The 18278-nt window shown below is 41.4% G+C and overlaps 1 protein-coding gene across 1 annotated transcript in view; it reads left to right on the forward strand.

The window, feature by feature from the left end:
• Positions 1-2390: 2390 nt before the first annotated feature.
• Positions 2391-18278, forward strand: part of UBE2G1 (ubiquitin conjugating enzyme E2 G1) — a 101511-nt gene continuing 85623 nt past the window's right edge. Inside the window, exon 1 of the mRNA XM_059046822.2 lies at positions 2391-2994. Coding sequence (XP_058902805.1) covers positions 2949-2994 — 46 coding nt within the window. The 5' untranslated portion in view covers positions 2391-2948. The remainder of the gene's footprint in view (positions 2995-18278) is intronic.

An 18278-nucleotide genomic window follows, 5' to 3' on the forward strand; every position in this document is an offset into this window, starting at 1 on the left:
ATGGAAAGTAGCATGACAGTTAAATCCTTATCAGTTACAATAAGAATAAATATATAAGGTCTAAAATGGATAAATCAAGAAAAAGCATTATATCATTTAGAATAAATGGAGGTAACTACGAGAAGAAACTGCTAAAAGGGTTAAAAGGGATTGCCGGGGCTTCCCTGGTGGTGCAGTGGTTGAGACTCTGCCTGCTAATGCAGGGGACACGGGTTCGAGCCCTGGTCTGGGAAGATCCCACATGCCGCGTAGCAACTGGGCCCGTGAGCCACAACTGCTGAGCCTGGGCGTCTGCAGCCTGTGCTCTGCAACAAGAGAGGCCACGATAGTGAGAGGCCCGCGCACCGCGAGGAAGAATGGCCTCTGCTTGCCACAACTAGAGAAAGCCCTCGCACAGAAACGAAGACCCAACACAGCAAAAATAAATAAACTCCTACCTCCAACATCTTAAAAAAAAAAGGGGGGGGGGATTGCCTTTGGTAAGCAGGATTTAGGAATGGTGAAGGGCACACATGAGAAATATGTTTGTTTTTCACTATAATCCTTAATACACTGGTTATGAACTATGTGTATTTACTACTTTGATAAAACTAAAAATTTACTTAAATAGAAAGATTTTTGGTCCAGAAAGGAGGGATGGTGTCAGAAACAGATTTTTTTCTGGTAAAGCTAAGGAAGCTTTACAGCCCCCCTGGAAGGCTGGAATTTGTTTTAGGTGAGAGAGGAAACCATGGTGCTATCAAGCAGAATTTCTGATAACCTGCCTCAAGAGATCTCAGAGAAAGGGAACAATTTTCCAAGCATACAGTTATTTGTGGTTTATTTTCTCATTCTAAATAGACAATCATATTCAAACGCAATTAAAAAAATTTTTTCCCTAAAGAGAGTACTTCAAACGGGGTAAATTTTAGGCTTCACAAAACCTGGGTTAGCTCCAAGGAGTTGTTTCCCAAAGGAGTCCAGATTCACCTTTTTCTAAATGGTAGATTTATGTTTTTATGCAGATTCACTTTTTTTTTTTCTTCTGCACGTGGGCTTTCTCTAGTTGCAGCGAGGGGGCTACTCTTTGTTGTAGTGCGTGGGCTTCTTATTGTGGTGGCTTCTCTTGTTGCAGAGCACCAGCTCTAGGTGCGCGGGCTTCAGTAGTTGGGGCACGCGGGCTCAGTAGCTGTGGCTCCCGGGCTCTAGAGCACAGTCTCAGTCATTGCGGTGCATGGGCTTAGTTGCTCCGCGGCATGTGGGATCTTCCCGTACCGGGAAGATCCCGTGTCCCCTGCATCGGCAGGTGGACTCTCAACCACTACGCCACCAGGGAAGCCCTCCAGCTTTTTAAAAATTTATTTTTATTTATTTTTGGCTGCATTGGGTCTTTGTTGCTGCACGCAGGCTCTCTCTAGTTGTGGAGAGCAGGGGCTACTCTTCATTGCAGTGTGCAGGCTTCTCATTGCGGTGGCTTCTCTTGTTGCGGAGCATGGGCTCTAAGCGTGCGGGCTCGGTAGTTGTGGTGCATGGGTCGGTAGCTCTGCGGCATGTGGGATCTTCCCAGACCAGGGCTCGAACCCGTGTCCCCTGCATTGGCAGGCGGATTCTTAACCACTGCGCTACCAGGGAGGCCCTGCAGATTCACTCTTAATGTTTATTTGTTCCTTTTAATTCTTGTTTTAGGGGGAGAGTGAGGACAATTTTTTCAGTAATATTTGGAATCAAGAAACTGTATTAGAACCTGGTCCTCCTCTGGCTACCTTACCTGGAGCTCACAGAGACTGTCAGACCTTTGAGGATAGGAACAGAGCTGTGTTCTCTGTGTCTTCTACAGTTCAGGTGCAAAGTTAATGCAGGTTCAGTAAATATTTTTGAAGGAACAGGTACATTTGAGTGCCATTAGGTATCATTTTTCCTCTGCTCCGTCTCTTTATTAAGACTCTGTTATGCAAGGCAGAAAGCTGTGGGGATGAGGATGAGAAGAGGTAGAGCGGGGTAAGGTTGCTTTTTCCAAACCCTAGTTCCCACACTTAGACTTTACATAGTAGATGCCCTTCTGGATATTTTGTACCGTGTATATCAGATTTTGGTAATCTCAACTCACTTTACACATAGAGGTTATTAACGATGTTTAAACATTTTGTGCTATGAGATGCAGAACATTTTACTTATTTCAAGAATCTTTTTGTGCAACTTTCTGTAAAGTGAATTACCAGCATATCTGAAGTCTATTTTGGGGGTGTGCTTAAAATGGGGCACACCAGTACTAAGTTCGGCTTTAACAATGACTAATTCGCACACCATGTGTGGAGCGTTAGATAGCTGTTGGGCGCTCGCCAACAACTAGGCATCTACCACTTCTTTTGGCCCCTTCACTCTCAAACCACCTGCTTCGCCCCGGAGGTGCTGTCTTGACTCTCCGCGACCTCTTTGTCATGGCGTCCGCGGGGCGTCTCCCGCCGAGGCCCCGGCACCCGGCCAGGCGGCGACCTTCCCAAGATGGCGGCGTCAGGGGCCACTGAGCGGAGGGGGCGGGGTTCCGCCTCCGGAGGCGGGGCAGGGAGCCAGAGGGGTCGGCCTAGCGGGAGGGCAGCTTCCGAAGTGGGCAGCCCCAGCGCGCCTGCGTGGAGCGACCCTGCGCGCTGTGAGGCAGTGGCGGGGGAAGGCACCGGTGGGGCCGACTGGCGGGTTGAAGGAGGGAAGCGGGCGAGCGAAGTCCCAGTGCGCGCCGCGGCGGCACGGGTACCCTCCCCTTCCGGGCGTGAGGCGCTGTGAGGAAAGCTGAAGCGAGCGGACTCGCACCGGCAGCGAGACGCCGCTACCGCCGCCCCAGCCCAGCCTCCCTCGGCTTCGGCGCTCCCGTTGTGGGGGCCCGGGTTCCTCAGCACACCCAGCTCCAGCAGCCCCAGAGCCTGTCCCCAGTCCTTCGGAAGCCCCGGCGCCAGCCCGGGCCCTTGGCGGGGAGGATGACGGAGCTGCAGTCGGCACTGCTACTGCGAAGACAGCTGGCAGGTGAGCGGGCGGGCAGAGGGCGCCGGCCCGGGCCGCGATCGCGGCGAGCAGCCTGCTCCTCCTCTCAACCTCCTGGGTGCTCCCGGGCGGGCGGCCGAACGGGCGAGGGGAAGCGGCAGCCCCCGTCGAGGCCGGGCGCGGGCCTGCGAGGTTGGGGATCCCGGGCGCCAGTCCCGGCCGGGCCCATCACTTCTTTCCCTGCTTTCTTAGGGCATTAGGGGCGGGGACGCGCCCCAGCCTCGGCCCCGGGACCGCGCCTGCCGCCCTGGGGGAAGGAGGAGAGGTTGCCCCCTCCCCCACTGTTCGGTGGGACGTTGCGGGGGAGGGGCTGTAGGTCCCCAGCCCCGGCGGACCCTCCCTGGAGGGGCGGGTCCGGGCTCAGGTGCGGCAGAGGCCGCCGGATCCCCGAGGCAGGAAGAGCGTCTGGGCCGGCCCGGCTGCGCGTCCTGGGCTCGGCTGTCGGGGCCGCGGGCGGCCAGCCGGGGGCAGGGTGGGCGAGAGGAACTGGCCCCCGGGCGGATAGGTGAGGCGCGCCAAACTTCTGCCCAGGCAGCACCGGGTCCGCGGAGTTGTGGCGGACAACAAAAGCCCCGGCCTCCGCGGCCTTGTCGCGGGCGCGCGGGGTCTGAGAACCCTGCGGGGCGCGGAACGCCGCCTCGCCTGCCTCCGCCTGGCACGGGCTCCGGCTGCGCCGCCCGGCTGGGGGAGGGTAGGAGCGGGCCGAGCCGAGAGCCGCTCGCTGGCCGGCTCGGGGCTTTGTGCTCCGAGCGACTTCAGCTCCTGAGCAGGCCTGCGGGTCCCCGGGGCTGAGGCCCGTGGGCTCTGGCTTGGGGCGGTGGCCGGTCTGCCTCCCCAGAGGTGCCTGCGTCCCCCCTCCCCCATTGTCCCGGCCTCCGGCCGTTTGCGGCTTCCAGGTTGACTTTTTAGGGGGTTGGCTCCGACTCTGCTAGGACTGTGTGAGCGGAGCATGCGCAGTGGGGACGGGGACGTACGTGTGCGGAGTGGAAGGGGGGAGGCGGGTCGGTGGCTTCACAATGCCGCCCCACGTGCTGCCAGATTTAAAGAGAAATGAACCAGCAGTTACCACTGCTGCCCAACGCCCAGCCTTGTGTCCTTCTCAGTTCTGACGGATCTTCACCTCCCAACTCAACAGCCAGCGGCCCTGAGCCCTCGGCAGAACCCAGAGGCTGGAATGAAGACATCTGTTTTTGAAATAGGTTTACTGAGACTTAGGTTGAGGTGTTAGTTAAATCACCTTTATGGCTTCTTAAGGAAAAGGTTGTCAGGGGCTGTTACAGGTTGTATAATTAGGTTTATTATTAGAGCGTGAGCAAGCAGGTTTGGACAAGTACTAAAGTTCTAAATCCTAAGGGGGAGTGACGGAGTGAATGGAGAATTTCTAGTGATATCTGTGTCCATCGCAAATGTATTGGGCAAGCAGTGAAAGAATAACTATTGCATCTTATATTTGCAAACACACGTTACTCTTCTGTGTATTTTTCTGGTTTGTTTTGTTTTGGAGGAAGGAATTAAGATGTTCTTTTTTCTCCCTAAGAATAATCAGAATAAGTTTTAATTGTGTGGTGGACTGTTAAACAGTATTAAAATACTAAATCAGTATTAAAACAGTACTCAACTCTTTCGTAATGGGAAAGATACATATTTTAAAGTGTAGAAGAAGTTAAGCAGTTACTAAGAAAGTAAAGTATGACTAATAACAGTGTTATCAGTAGTAGTATTTCAGAATTCTTTACAACCTGTTTGTGAACAGGCTGTAAATTTTGATAGCCACTTGGTTCAGTTTTGCACTCTTTTACAAGATTAATCCCAAATATTGATAAGACATTTCCCAAAGCTCTTTCTTAATGGTTGACTTTTTGATAAGGCACACCAAGATATGCTTTAAGTTTGGAGGACAGAATGATTTAGTTTGTAATATTTCACGCTTCATTATAAAGTTACTTAGCTGCTGATTAATTTTCTTGTCTTTTTGATCAGACACAATGGACTGTTGTTAATATTTTCTTAAATTTTTGAAGGTTATTTATTAACATGCTCAAAATGTATAAAACAGGCCAAGGCCAGTGTTTTAAGGAAAATGTGAAAATATCAAGTTTATTGGGAAGACTTGATAAAGCTACATACTGAAATAAAGGCCCTGTTGTATTTTAGTCGTTAGTAGTACATTGTTTGAGCGTTTTGGTTTTTCAAATATCATTTGAAAACAGGAAAGAATGGTAAGTTGTAATCTCTTGAAATAATTTAGAGTGAACTTTTGGAAGGCTTAATAATAAATGCTTTGAAAATCTTGAAATGTATTGAACTGAGTAGACACACAAATGTAAGCCATTCTAGCTGCTAGAATTTCAGAAACTTAACAACAGTGGTTAACAATAGTAAAATTTATTGAACCCCTAGTCTGCCAGTCCTGAAGGATTTTACTTCATTACTTGAGGGGAGAATTTATTGTGTGTGTGTTGTGTTTTGTTGGTAACTGTAATGAAGAACCTGGTTACTTTCTGAGTGAAGCAGAATGGTTCCTTGGGTTGCAGAGTTTCTCAGCCTCAGCACCACTGATACTTTGGGCTGATTATTGTTGTAAAGGCCTATACTATGCATAATAGAAGTTTAGCAGCATTCTTGGCCCCTACCCACCAGATGCCAGTAGTACACCTCCTCAGTGGTGACAACCAAAAATGTCTCTGTTGCCAGATGTCCCCTGAGGGACGTAGTCATCCGAGGTTGAAAACTCTGGTTTAAGGTGTTATAGTTAAGACCATAATGGCCATTGTGAAGCAAGTAAGAACACCTAACAGATTCATGAAATCAGATAGGTTGTGTATTTCTTTGTGGGTATTATTAGACTATGACTTACTCCTTTGCAAATTCAACAGTCACAGTTCAGTTTTTGCAGTGCATAATGCTAAACACTAAGAAATCCCACAGCACAAGAGATGATGTATTTATTTATTTGAAAAGGTGTTGTAAGCAGTGGTTAAAAATACAAAGAGTGTAAAAAAAGGTTTAGTCTTTCTTTCCATCCCGACCCAGGCTGCTTTTCTTGGAAGCAGCCATCATCGATAATTTCTTGTGTGCCTTCTTATACTCGATATGTTTATATAGCTATATATGTTTATATATATGTTTATATGGGCTAACGTTTACTGAGGACTAGCATAGCATCTATCAAGCATTTCGCTGAGAGCTTTACATATATTATCTAATTTAGTCCTCCTAATAAGGAAATTGAGGCCAAGAGAGTATCAATAACTTGCCCAAGGTCACACAGGTAGTAAGTGGTGCTGCTAGATTAATATTCAGGACCTTCTTATTAGAGACTTCGTTGTTTTTAATGGGCTATATTGTCTTCTAGGGAGCAACAGTTTAACACAATTGTGAAATATGGTTTTATAAATTTAAATATTCGAGCTTAATTTATCCAGTAACTACCAAAATGATTGGGGAAATGATCTCATCTTAATAAATTTTATGTACAAAATAATGCACATTAAAATCTAAGTGATATTCTTAAGGTAATCATAAAAAGATGTTTTAGCCATTGTCACTTTACGACCAACATTCTGCAAAATGTCATAGATTGAAAGTAGCGCTAAGCTTTTTTGTGTTAACAGTTAACTCTGAGAAAATAAATTGGACTAATTGGACTTATTCCCTACTCTAACCATACTAACTTATACTTTATGACAAGCATTTATAAAGAATACAAGGTTTTTATTTTTTTTAAGATCACTTGAGTTTTTTAAAAATTGACAACACAGTAGTTGCTTTCTCATAGGTACCTGTCATCCCAGAACTAGCAAGAAGAATCTCTTAAGCAGTAACAGTAAAATAATTGAACTCCTTTTACTGTAGAAATTTTGATTGCATATTTTAAAGTAATCTGCAACATTCCCAAATCTTTGTCTCCTTGTCTACCCATGTAAGTAGGTTGTGATGAGTTAGTTATGTGTGTTTCTCAGATTTGTGCAATAAAATCACTTGGGAGTATGTTAAAAATACAGATTCCTGGCTTCACCTTCACAGAGTATTAGTCTACATGTCCAGATGGGGCCAAAGAAAGCCCAATTTTTAATATTTCTCATTGGCCTTTTTAGAATGTATTGGCATTCTGACATAAAATTCCATTAATAATCTTAAAGTAGCAGAAGTAGAGTAACTGATTATTGACAGGGATACCCTAGTGGTAGAAGATTCTAGGTGATGAGCAGAATATTAATATTTGTATATTAATAGTTGTTTACCCACATATTTAGAAATGGAAGAAAAGTATAAAAGTAAGTTTATATTTCATCAAACTACTAATTGTTTAATAGAGTTTGGGAATTTTTATATCCAGAAATCATTACACTGTTATAGAAATAATGCAGCTACTATATGCTGTCAGGAAAAAAGTATAAATGAAACAGACATTGTGGTTGAGGGAGGGGTGTTGGATGGTTTGTAATCCCTGTAATGGAGGGAGCATCAAGGAATTATGCATCTGATGTTATGTTACAGAATCTTATTTCAAAATATGTACATATATTGAATCATGTATACCTTAAACACACACAATGTTATATGTCAATTTTATCTCGGTAAAGCTGGGAAGAAAGTCTTTAATTTTTTAGTGAGTAAGTGAATTTTCTTAACATTAGGGAGTAAATGTTTTAAGTTGTAATTTTGTGTTACTCTGAATATTTTTGATATGTAATGAAATTTAGTTTATAAGTAATGGTAGTTTAATTTTGTATAAAGTCAGAATGAAATGTACTTGTCTTTTGTAATGGAAGACGTCACTTTCTCAAGTACTGCTTAATATATTAAAATGCTGAAGTAAACTCTAATTTGTACATATTAGTATAATCTGTACTTACTGTAAAGTAGTGCCCAAGTATATGGTTTTATCATATAGTTTATGAGTTAATACACGTTATATTTGGTGATATGTGTGCATATAAATGTGACATTAGATGCCTTCATTATTAATAGAGTGATATCGAGTGAGGAAAATCTGAAAATCCATTCACTACTACTATATTATTGTTGCTTTTTGACTTTCCAGGTGAAGAGTATTTTTATATATCAAGAAGACTTTCAATCCCTGGGTTATTTGATCTTGTTTAGTGCAAGTTTCTTTGAGGAGGTCATGCTAATTTATTGTAATTGTAGTGTGGATGTGCTCTTCCTTCAAGCAAGTAAAATGCTAAGCATTCTTTTATTTTAATGGACTCACTTCAATTTAGGATGAAGGATTTTGCATTTCTAAATTATTGAGAAATATTTTTGTTAGAATTTAAAACACTAGATGACCTGCAGAAGTCTGTTTAATGCCATCCTTGACTGGTTTATGGGAAATAACTTTTCAGAGAGGAAAGCATAGTATATGCTTATGGAACCAGTCTGGCCAAGTAAACATAGTATAGTTATATTTGGTTGAAGGCATTTCAGCCACAGAAAAGTACAAATTTAAAAAAGCAAATATTTTGCAAATTTTGGGAACGAACATGAATTATTGGTATGAACAGATAAATGAGGGAATAAGAATAAAATGCGTCTTTAGGAAATAAGATATATACATGTTAAAATAGAGAATTAAAAATTTTTTCCCTAGTGCAAGATAGTATTAGGCTAATTCAAGTAAATCAGAAATTTTTTTTTTTTGGCTGTGCCATGTGGCTTGCGGGATCTTACTTCCCTGAGCCAGGGATTGAACCTGCGCCCTCGCAGTGAAAGTGTGGATACTAACCACTGGACAGCCAGAGAATTCCCTAAATCAGAAATTTTTATCAATGCTGTTCCATTGATTCTGGCCCTCAAAGAAACAACTAGGAAAAAATTCTGTAGTTTATTGCAGTTGATGTAGAGATGTGTACTTCTCTTTATGATGTTAAGTTCTCGAAAATTTTTGAAAAGTTAATTTTTGTAAGTGGAAATGTTTACCTTTTTTTGATGTTCTATATTAATGTCTAATAACTTAGAAAAACTGCTACTCTTCCTTCTCTGCTTTTCTTCTCCTTTCTTGTCCATTGGTTAGGGATCTGTTAAAAATATAAACAACAAAACCTAAAAATGTCCTTTATATTAGAAGACATTGATTTGCTTTTGAATGTGCTTACACTTTAATTGTATTATCAATTTCTTATATAAGGTGTATTTTAATTAGAGTTTCTATTTCAAGACAAAGTAGTTCTAGGCAAAGTAGACATGGCGCCAAAAGCATGATCAATAAAAGGAAATATTGGTAAACTGGACATCATCAAAATAAAAAACTTGTTTGTGAAAGGCAAATGAAAAGACAAGCTGCAAACTGGAAGAACAAAATTGTAAACTACCTGACAAAAGACTGATCTAGAAAATATAAAGAACTCTTCAAAACTCAACAGTAAAAGAAAATAGCCTGCTTAGAAAATGAGCAAAAGACATGAATGACATTTCAGATGGCAAATAAGCAAATAAAAAGTTGTTCAACACCATTAAACACCAAGGAAATGAAAATTGAAACCACAGTAAGATATCACCACATACCTATATAGAATAGTTAACTTAAAAGAGATTAACACCAAATGCTGGCCAGGGGAGGCAGAAAAACTTCATCTCTCATACATTGCTGGTAGGAATGTAAAATGGTACAGCCAGTGTGGAAGCAGTTTGCAGTTTCTTGTTAAACTAAATACACACTTACCATACAACCCATCAAGTACACATTTGGGCATTTATTTTAGAGAAATGAAAACTTATATCCTCATAAAAACTTACATGCAAATGTTCATAGTAGCTTTATTAGTAATAACTGCAAACTGGAAACAACCCAGATGTCCTTCAATGGGTGAGTAAACTGGTACATCCATACCATGGAATATACTACTCAGCAATAAAAAGAAACATACCATTGATACACAAAACAACTTAGATGATGTCAAGGGAATTATGCTGAATGAAAAGTTAATCTCAAAATGTTGCATATTCTATGATTCTATTTATATAAAATTCTTTTTTCTGTGTGGTAAAAAACATAAAATCAACCATCTTAACCATTAAGTGTATGGTTCAGTAGTGTTAAGTATATTCACATTGTTGTGAAACAAATCTCCAACTCTTTCATCTTGAAAAACTGAAACTCTGTACCCATTAAACAACTCTCCCTTTCCCCCTTGACCTAGCTGCTGCTAACAACTGTTTTACTGTTTCTCTGCATTTGATTCATATAAGTAAATTCATACAGTATTTGTCTTTTTGTGACTGGCTCATTAGTGTAACTTACGTTGTAGCATATGACAGGATTTCCTTCCTTTTAAGGCTGAGTAATACTCCATTGTCTGTATATACCACATTTTGTTAATCCATTCATCTGTAGATGCATTTGGGTTGCTTTCACCTGTTAGCTATTGTGATTATTGCTGCTATGAACATGGATGTGCAGATATCTCTTCAAAATCCTGCTTTCAATTCTTTTGAATATATACACAGAAGTGGGATTGCTGGGTCATATGGTAGTTCTGTTTTTTAAAAATAAACGTTATTTTTAGAGCCGTTTTATTTTTTATTTTATTATTTTATTTTATTTTATTTTTTGGCCACGTGGCATGGCTTGTGGGATCTTAGTTCCTTGACCAGGGATTGAACCTGGGCCCCAGCAGTGAAAGCGCCAAGTCCTCACCATTGGACCACCTGGGAATTCCCTTTAGAGCAGTTTTAAATTCACAGCAAAATTGAGTGAAAGATAGAGATTTCCCATAGTACCCCCTGCGCCCACACAAGCTTAGCTTCCCCTAATATCAACATCCTCCACCAGAGTAGTGCATCTGTATTGAGAAGTTTTATTTTTAATGTTTTTGAGCGACCTCCATACTGTTTTCCATAGCAGTAGCACCATTTTACAATCCCACCAACAGTGTACAGGGTTCCAATTTCTCCACTTGTTCTCCAACACTTGTTTTTTTAATTGTAGCCATCCTGATTGATGTGAGGTGATATGGTTTTGACTTGCATTTCTCTGATTATTACTGACATTAAGCAACTTTTCCCATCTTCGTTGGCCTTGGTAGATCACCTTTGGCAAAATGTTGATTCAAGTCCTTTACCCGTTTTTAAAATCAGGTTATTTGATTTTTTGTTGTTAAGTTGTATACGTTCTTTATATACTATGGATATTAACCTTTTATCTGATACATAATTTGCAAATATTTTCTCCCTTTCCATAGGTTGCCTTTTAACTCTGATTATGTCCTTTGCATAAAAGTTTTTAAGTTTGATGTAGTTCCAGGTGTCTATTTTTGCTTTTGTTGCCTGTGCTTTTGGTGTCACATCCAAGAAATCAGTGCTAAGTCCAATATCACAAAGCTTCTCTAGTAGTTTTATAGTTTAGGTCTCACGTTAGGTCTTTAATCCGTTGCGGGTAAATTTTTGTATGTCGTGTAAGATAAGGGTTCAACTTCATTCTATATGAATATTCAGTTTTCCCAACACCATTTGTTGAAGAGACTTCCTTTTCCCCATTGAACGGTCTTAACACCCTTACAAAGTTCTTGAAATGACAAAGTTGTAGAGATGAAGAATAGATTAGTGGTTTTTAGGGATTAAGGATGGTAATAGTGTGTTGCTATAAGGCGGCTGCATAAAGGATCTTTGTGGTTATGGAACAGTTTCTATCTTGTAGTGGTTATGCAAATCTGCAAATGTGATAAAATTTCATAGAGCTATACACACACACAAGAGTGACACAATAAGAATAAAGTGTGTGGATTGTACCAATGTCAATTTCTTGGGTTCGCCATTATATGATAGTGATACAGGATCTTAGCATTGAGAGAAATGGGGTAAAGGGTATAGGAGATCTTTCTGTTCTATTTTTTCCATTGCCCTATAAATCTGTGTATTAAAATAAAAAATTTTAAAAAGTCACTTGTAACCAGAGCATTTTTATCAGTCTGTTTTCATGTAGAGAACCCCTTTTTAAACTTACTATTCATAGTTACAAACATAGCAACATAATTGCCATAACAACACTTTCAAGGAATAGAAAGTTGGAATTGAGAAATCTGTAGTTTGAGGAAGAAATTCCATCTTAATTTTAAATAATCCTCCTTTAAACTTCTTGTGTTGTCGTTTGGAAAATGGAAGAGAGGATCAGTATAAAAGCTCATTTATTGAGCTCTTCAGTTGCATTGAGAAATGCTGGGGGAATGCAAATATAATTGATATGGTATTCCTGCCTTGAGGTGCTACATTTTGTAGGCGTTGATGGACATGTAAACAAAGTTATAATGCAACATAAGTACATATTGCAGTATAAGTACAATGCAGTATAAGTGTGAAACATACATGTGGAAGGAGCAGAAGGAAGGAGTGATTAATTATGGCAGAGTACAGTGAAGTCAGGGAAGGCTTCATAGGAAAAGGACTATATTTTGGATACAGCAGAATCAAGATGTCAGTTCTTTTAAGAGCATTAACTTATATATTAAAAAAAACTTTGCATTTAGCAGTGTAGAAAAAACAGTAATTAGAATTACTTAGCATGACAAGTCTAAAGTTGACAGATTTAAAACAAATAGGTATTTATGAAAGACAAATAACCCTGTTGAAGATTTCCAAGAAAGTAGTCTGGGCACAACTTTCAAGGGATGGCAGTAATTTGTAATTAAAGGAATTTTGTAAAGAACTTAAGCCTGCTTACTTCACTAACATAAAAGAGGGAAGAGGGCAGGAAGAGGAAACAGGTTACTCTTCATGATCCTAGGCTTACCATATGTGGTCACATTCAGTTCTTACAGCAAATGTTTGGAGTAAATATTATCACCTTTTTGAGATAAGGAAATTAAGGTTTATATTATATCCGGTATTTGGCCAAGCTAACCCTGATGGAGCTGGCTGGCAGAAATACATCTGTCTGCTGATGAAACCCAAGCCCTTTCCGTATCAGTAGTTTCTTCAACATTTGTGGGCTTCTTAGACTCCTTTGAGAATTTAGTAAGCATTAAAGACCTTCTGAGAAAAATGCCTACAATTTTGGGTATAATTTTGGAGGTTTTTCTGATCTCGAGTGAAGCTCATTTATGCACATATAATACTGTCTCTTACATCATTCAGCAAATTTGATGCCTATTTTGTATAGTACATAGGGATGCCAAATGAATAAGTTATTCTTGTATTCTAGGAACTTGTAGTCTGTAGAAAATCCTCAGAGGGCTGCTTTAAAATACTGTATCAGAGAAAGTCAGGGAAAGCTTGCTTCTACCTGGAGGGCTTTTGAGGAGTTGGTGGCATTTGTGCTTGACTTTTAAAGGATATGTAAAATTTGATCACATAAAATAGGAAAGTATTTAAGGCTGAGGGGAAAGAACAAGCAAGACAGAAAGCTTGTTCTGAAAACAATTCAATGTGGTTGGAGTATATGATAAACTGAACTAGTGGGAAAATAATATTTGGAAAGGTTGGTTTTATTTGTGGAATACCATAAAGGTACTGAAGAATAGAGTCACTGAGGAGGGGGGAAGTGATGTGATCCAAAGTATGTGGGACCAGTGCTTCTCATTATCTGTGGTGAAAGACCAATTAAAACAAATTTCCCAGGGACTTCCCTGGTGGTCCAGTGGCTAAGACTCCATGCTCCCAATGTAGGGGGCTTGGGTTCGATTCCCTGGTCAGGGAACTGGATCCCACATGCAATAACTAAGGGTTTGAATGCCGCAACTAAAAGATCCCACGTGCGGCAACGAAGAGCCGACACAGTCAAATAAATAAATATTTTTAAAAATGTTCAATTCATTATATAATATTTTAAAAAGCAATAAAAATGAATTAGAAAAATGAAATAAAGACAGATTCGAGCCCATATTTATAATATTAGGTTCATTATATAAAGTGACTATCAAATTGCTATCTGAGTTTCGAAATGCTTCCTTTGGCTGGTGGTCATGGACCATTAACAGTTTGGTGGATTGGCACCGGTTAAGGGACCACACTTCAGCATTGCTTTGGGCAGAGTGGAGAATGATATTAGACTACAGTCTCTCCCTAAGGACAGAGATTTTTGTTTTTGTTTATTAACTGACATATCACAGATGCCTAGAAGGGTGACTGAAACAGCAAGCAACCAGTAAATACTTATTGAATGGATTAAATTTACCATTCTAGATCCTCCCCCCACAGGATTTAAGCGCATGTGAACTGAACCTTTTAAGGTAGAAAGTGAAACAATTAGAATACTTCCATTCAGTAAACATTTAATTCCTTCTATATGCCAGGCCCTGGGGATACAAAGGTTCATGATACAATTCCTGGCTTCCCCTTCTAGTGGGGAACATAGACTTTTATAAATAAATATTGGTTGATAATTAGAATATATATACTTCGCCGCAGTAGTGTAGACATTCTTGCCCTTATACCACACCCCTCTTCACTTATTTACAGTATAGCTGACCAAATGATACTTGTTGGGCACGTTCAGTGTCTCAGCAAGGTCCTTATTTTTCTCTCAAAGCAGTTTCTCTAATGGACAACTTTATCTTCTATGACTAGTTTTTCTACCTCTTTGTAAATTACCTCAAAAATTAGGGCTTCCCTGGTGGCGCAGTGGTTGAGAGTCCGCCTGCCAATGCAGGGGACACGGGTTCGTGCCCCGGTCTGGGAGGATCCCACATGCCGCGGAGCGGCTGGGCCCGTGAGCCGTGGCGGCTGAGCCTGCGCGTCCGGAGCCTGTGCTCCGCAACGGGAGAGGCCACAACAGTGAGAGGCCCGCGTACCGCAAAAAAAAAAAAAAAAAAAAAAAAAAAAAATTAAAGGTTTTCTCCCCCCACCTTTTAAAGCTTTTTTAACCTAAAAAAAAAAAATTATTTATTTTTGGCTGCATCGGGTCTTCATTGCTGCGCATGGGCTTTTCTCTAGCTGTAGTGAGCGGGGGCTACTCTTCTTTGTGGTACGTGGGCTTCTTACTGCGGCGGCTTCTCGTTGCGGAGCATGGGCTCTAGGCGTGTGGGCTTCAGTAGTTGGGGCTCGTGGGCTCTAGAGCGCAGGCTCGGTAGTTGTGGCGCATGGGCTTAGTTGCTCCACGGCAGGTGGGATCCTTCCGGACCAGGGTTAGAACCCGTGTCCCCTGCGTTGGCAGGCAGATTCTTAACCACTGCACCACCAGGGAAGTCCCTTTTTTTTCTTTTTTTAAAAAAATATCTTCAAAGTTCCTTTCCAGTCCTCAACCTTAGCTATCTTAGGTTTCCTACCAAGGTGGTTAACCACATTTTTCAGAGGAGGAAACTAAGTTTGGCTTATTCACAATAGCAGAACCAAGACAGCTAGATTTCATTACTCTCTGAGCCTGTTCTTTAACAGTATTTAAATTAGGTCTATATAGAGACTGTAAAAATGTGTTGATCCAATTATTCCTTTCCTGCTTGGGTCCTAGGGTGTCTGTGGGGTCATATGTTCTTTGATTTTCTTATGTGTGGTTTTATTTTTGATTTTCTTATGTTTTTGAGGGTGAGTTAAATGTTCTTAAAATAGATGTCAGGTAACCTAAATCAAGGTATTCTAAAGGAAAATGGAATGTGTATGTTTTAAAATACAACTTTCCTAATTACAAATGAACATGTTTACTGTAGATTTGAAAAGATAAAACAGGATACAAACATCAGCCATCCTTTTGTAGCTTTTTTTTTTTTTTTCGCGGTACGACAGGGAAAAAAAAGGGCCTCTCACTGTTGTGGCCTCTCCTGTTGCGGAGCACAGGCTCTGGACGCACAGGCTCAGTGGCCATGGCTCACGGGCCTAGCCGCTCTGCGGCATGTGGGATCTTCCCAGACTGGGGTACGAACCCGTGTCCCCTGCATCGGCAGGCGGACTCTCAACCACTGCGCCACCGGGGAAGCCCCCTTTGTAGCTTCTTAATATTTGATTATTTTTTTCATTGCATTTTGCCTTTTTTGTAAATTGAAATTCTGAAAGGAAGAACCCTTTTTTTTTGATGTGGACCACTTTTAAAGTCTTTATTGAATTTATTACAATATATATTTTTAAGCTTTTAAAACTTATTTTTTTGGCTGCGTTGGGTCTGTTGCTGTCTGTGGGCGTTCTCTAGTTGTGGCGCGCAGGCTTCTCACTGCGGTGGCTTCTCTTGTTGCGGAGCACGGGCTCTAGGCATGTGGCCTCAGTAGTTGTGGCTCGCGGGCTCTAGAGCCACAGGCTCAGTAGTTGTGGTGCACGGGCTTAGTTGCTCCACGGCATGTGGGATCTTCCTGGACCAGGGCTTGAACCTGTATCCCTTGCATTGGCAGGCGGATTCTTAAACACTGTGCCACCAGGGAAGCCCTTAAACTCGATTTTAAACTCAGGTCATCTTATTACCAAAACTACTGCTTTTTATACAATAGTACACTGTTAAATTCTGAAAACTTTGTGACTTTTGGAAGGGGAACTACTATTGCTTGTGGCCTCACCTGATATTTTGAGTTTGTCTATTTCTCATCTTCTACGCCGTAGGATTCTAAAACTAAAATATCTGTCTATTTCAAGGCTTATGTAGAGAGGGGTGTTACTCTGAGACTTCCCTTAATACTATTTTACCTAGTAGGATAATATTTATTTTTTGTATTTAGTAGTGCATAGCGTGGTTTATATTGTCATCTTTAGCAGTCTAGGACTTTGGACTGTGCGTTATTCAAACTATTGTGGACCTCTGTGGTGTGGTAATTCCCCAGGGAAATACTGTATCTTCAGTGTCTCTTCTGGTTGTTTTTACATCTCTCCCTTAGGATTATACCTTTGCTGCAACTTCTGCCCTTAGCATTTGCCTGGTGGAAAAAGAACAAAACTGTCATTAACCAGTTTGGTTTATATTTACCTCTTGCAGGTGCAGCAGTGTCACGGTGAGGGTGCTGTGCTTCCCGCTGCCCTCTTCAGGGTCTAAGGCATATGGTATGGCTGTTTGGGGAAGCAGTGCCACTGTGATAGGCCTGCCTTTTTTCTTTAAATAAACTTTTAAGTTTAGAAAAGTTTTAGATTTACAGAAAAATTCTGAAGATAGTAGAATTCCTATATTCCCTGCACCCAGTTTCCCCATTATTGTACTAACATCATACATTAGTATGGTTCATTTGTCACAATTAATGAATCAATTTTTTTTTCTTGAATTTTTTTAAACTTATTTTTGGCTGCATTGGGCCTTTGTTGTTGTGCGTGGGCTTTCTCTAATTGCGGCGAGTGGGAGCTACTCTTCATTGCAGTGTGCGGGCTTCTCATTGTGGTGGCTTCTCGTTGCAGAGCATAGGCTCTAGGCGCACAGGCTTCAGTAGTTGCAGCACGCCGACTCAGTAGTTGTGGCTTGCGGGCTCTAGAGAGCGCAGTCTCAGTGGTGGTGGCACACGGACTTAGTTGCTTTGTGGCATATGGGATCTTCCTGGACCAGGGCTTGAACCCGTGTCCCCTGCATTGGCATGTGCCAATTGGCATGTGCCACTGTGCCACCAGGGAAGTCCCGATAGATTATTATTAACTAAAGTCCATACTTTATTCAGATTTCCTTATTGATTGATTGATTGATTGATTGATTGGCTGTGCCACATGGCATGTGGAATCTTAGTTCCCCGACCAGGGATCGAACCCACACCCCTTGCAGTGGAAGCTCGGAGTCTTAACCACTGGACCGCCAGGGAAGTCCCATATTTCCATAGTTTTTACCTAATGTTCATTTTTCTGTTCTAGGTGCCCACTCGGGATATCACATTGCATTTAGTTGTCCTAAGTCTTGTCTGTTCTTGGAGAATTTCTCAAGAGTTTCCTTGTTTTTTGTGTCTTAAAATTTTGGGGAATACCTCTCAGGTATTTTGTAGGATGTCTCTCAAATTGGGGTTGTCTAATGTTTTTCTCTTGATTAGACTGGGGTTTTCAGAAAGAATACCACAGAGGTGAAGTGCCCTTCTTATCACATGCCAGTGGATAACCATACAACAACACTGGTGATGTGAACCTTGATCCTTTGGTTAAGGCAGTGGTGATCAGGTTTCTCCACTGTAAAGTTACTGTTTTTCTCTTCTCCTACCCTTACCTTTGTAAGCTACTCAGTTAAGAATTCCAGCCCATACTCTTGTGGGAAGGAGGGACTAGGCCCCACCTACTGAAGGGGACACTACCTACATCATTTGGAATTCATCTGTAAGGAAGACTTATCACTTCCCCCATTTATTTGTTAATTCAATCATTTACTCTGTATGGGCTTATATATTTTATATTTTGGGGATTAAAATCTGTATTAGGCAGGATTCTGCAGAGAAACAAAACGAATAGGATGG

Source organism: Kogia breviceps, chromosome 19 (assembly GCF_026419965.1).
Source record: "Kogia breviceps isolate mKogBre1 chromosome 19, mKogBre1 haplotype 1, whole genome shotgun sequence".
In the NCBI taxonomy this organism is placed as follows: Eukaryota; Metazoa; Chordata; class Mammalia; order Artiodactyla; family Physeteridae; genus Kogia; species Kogia breviceps.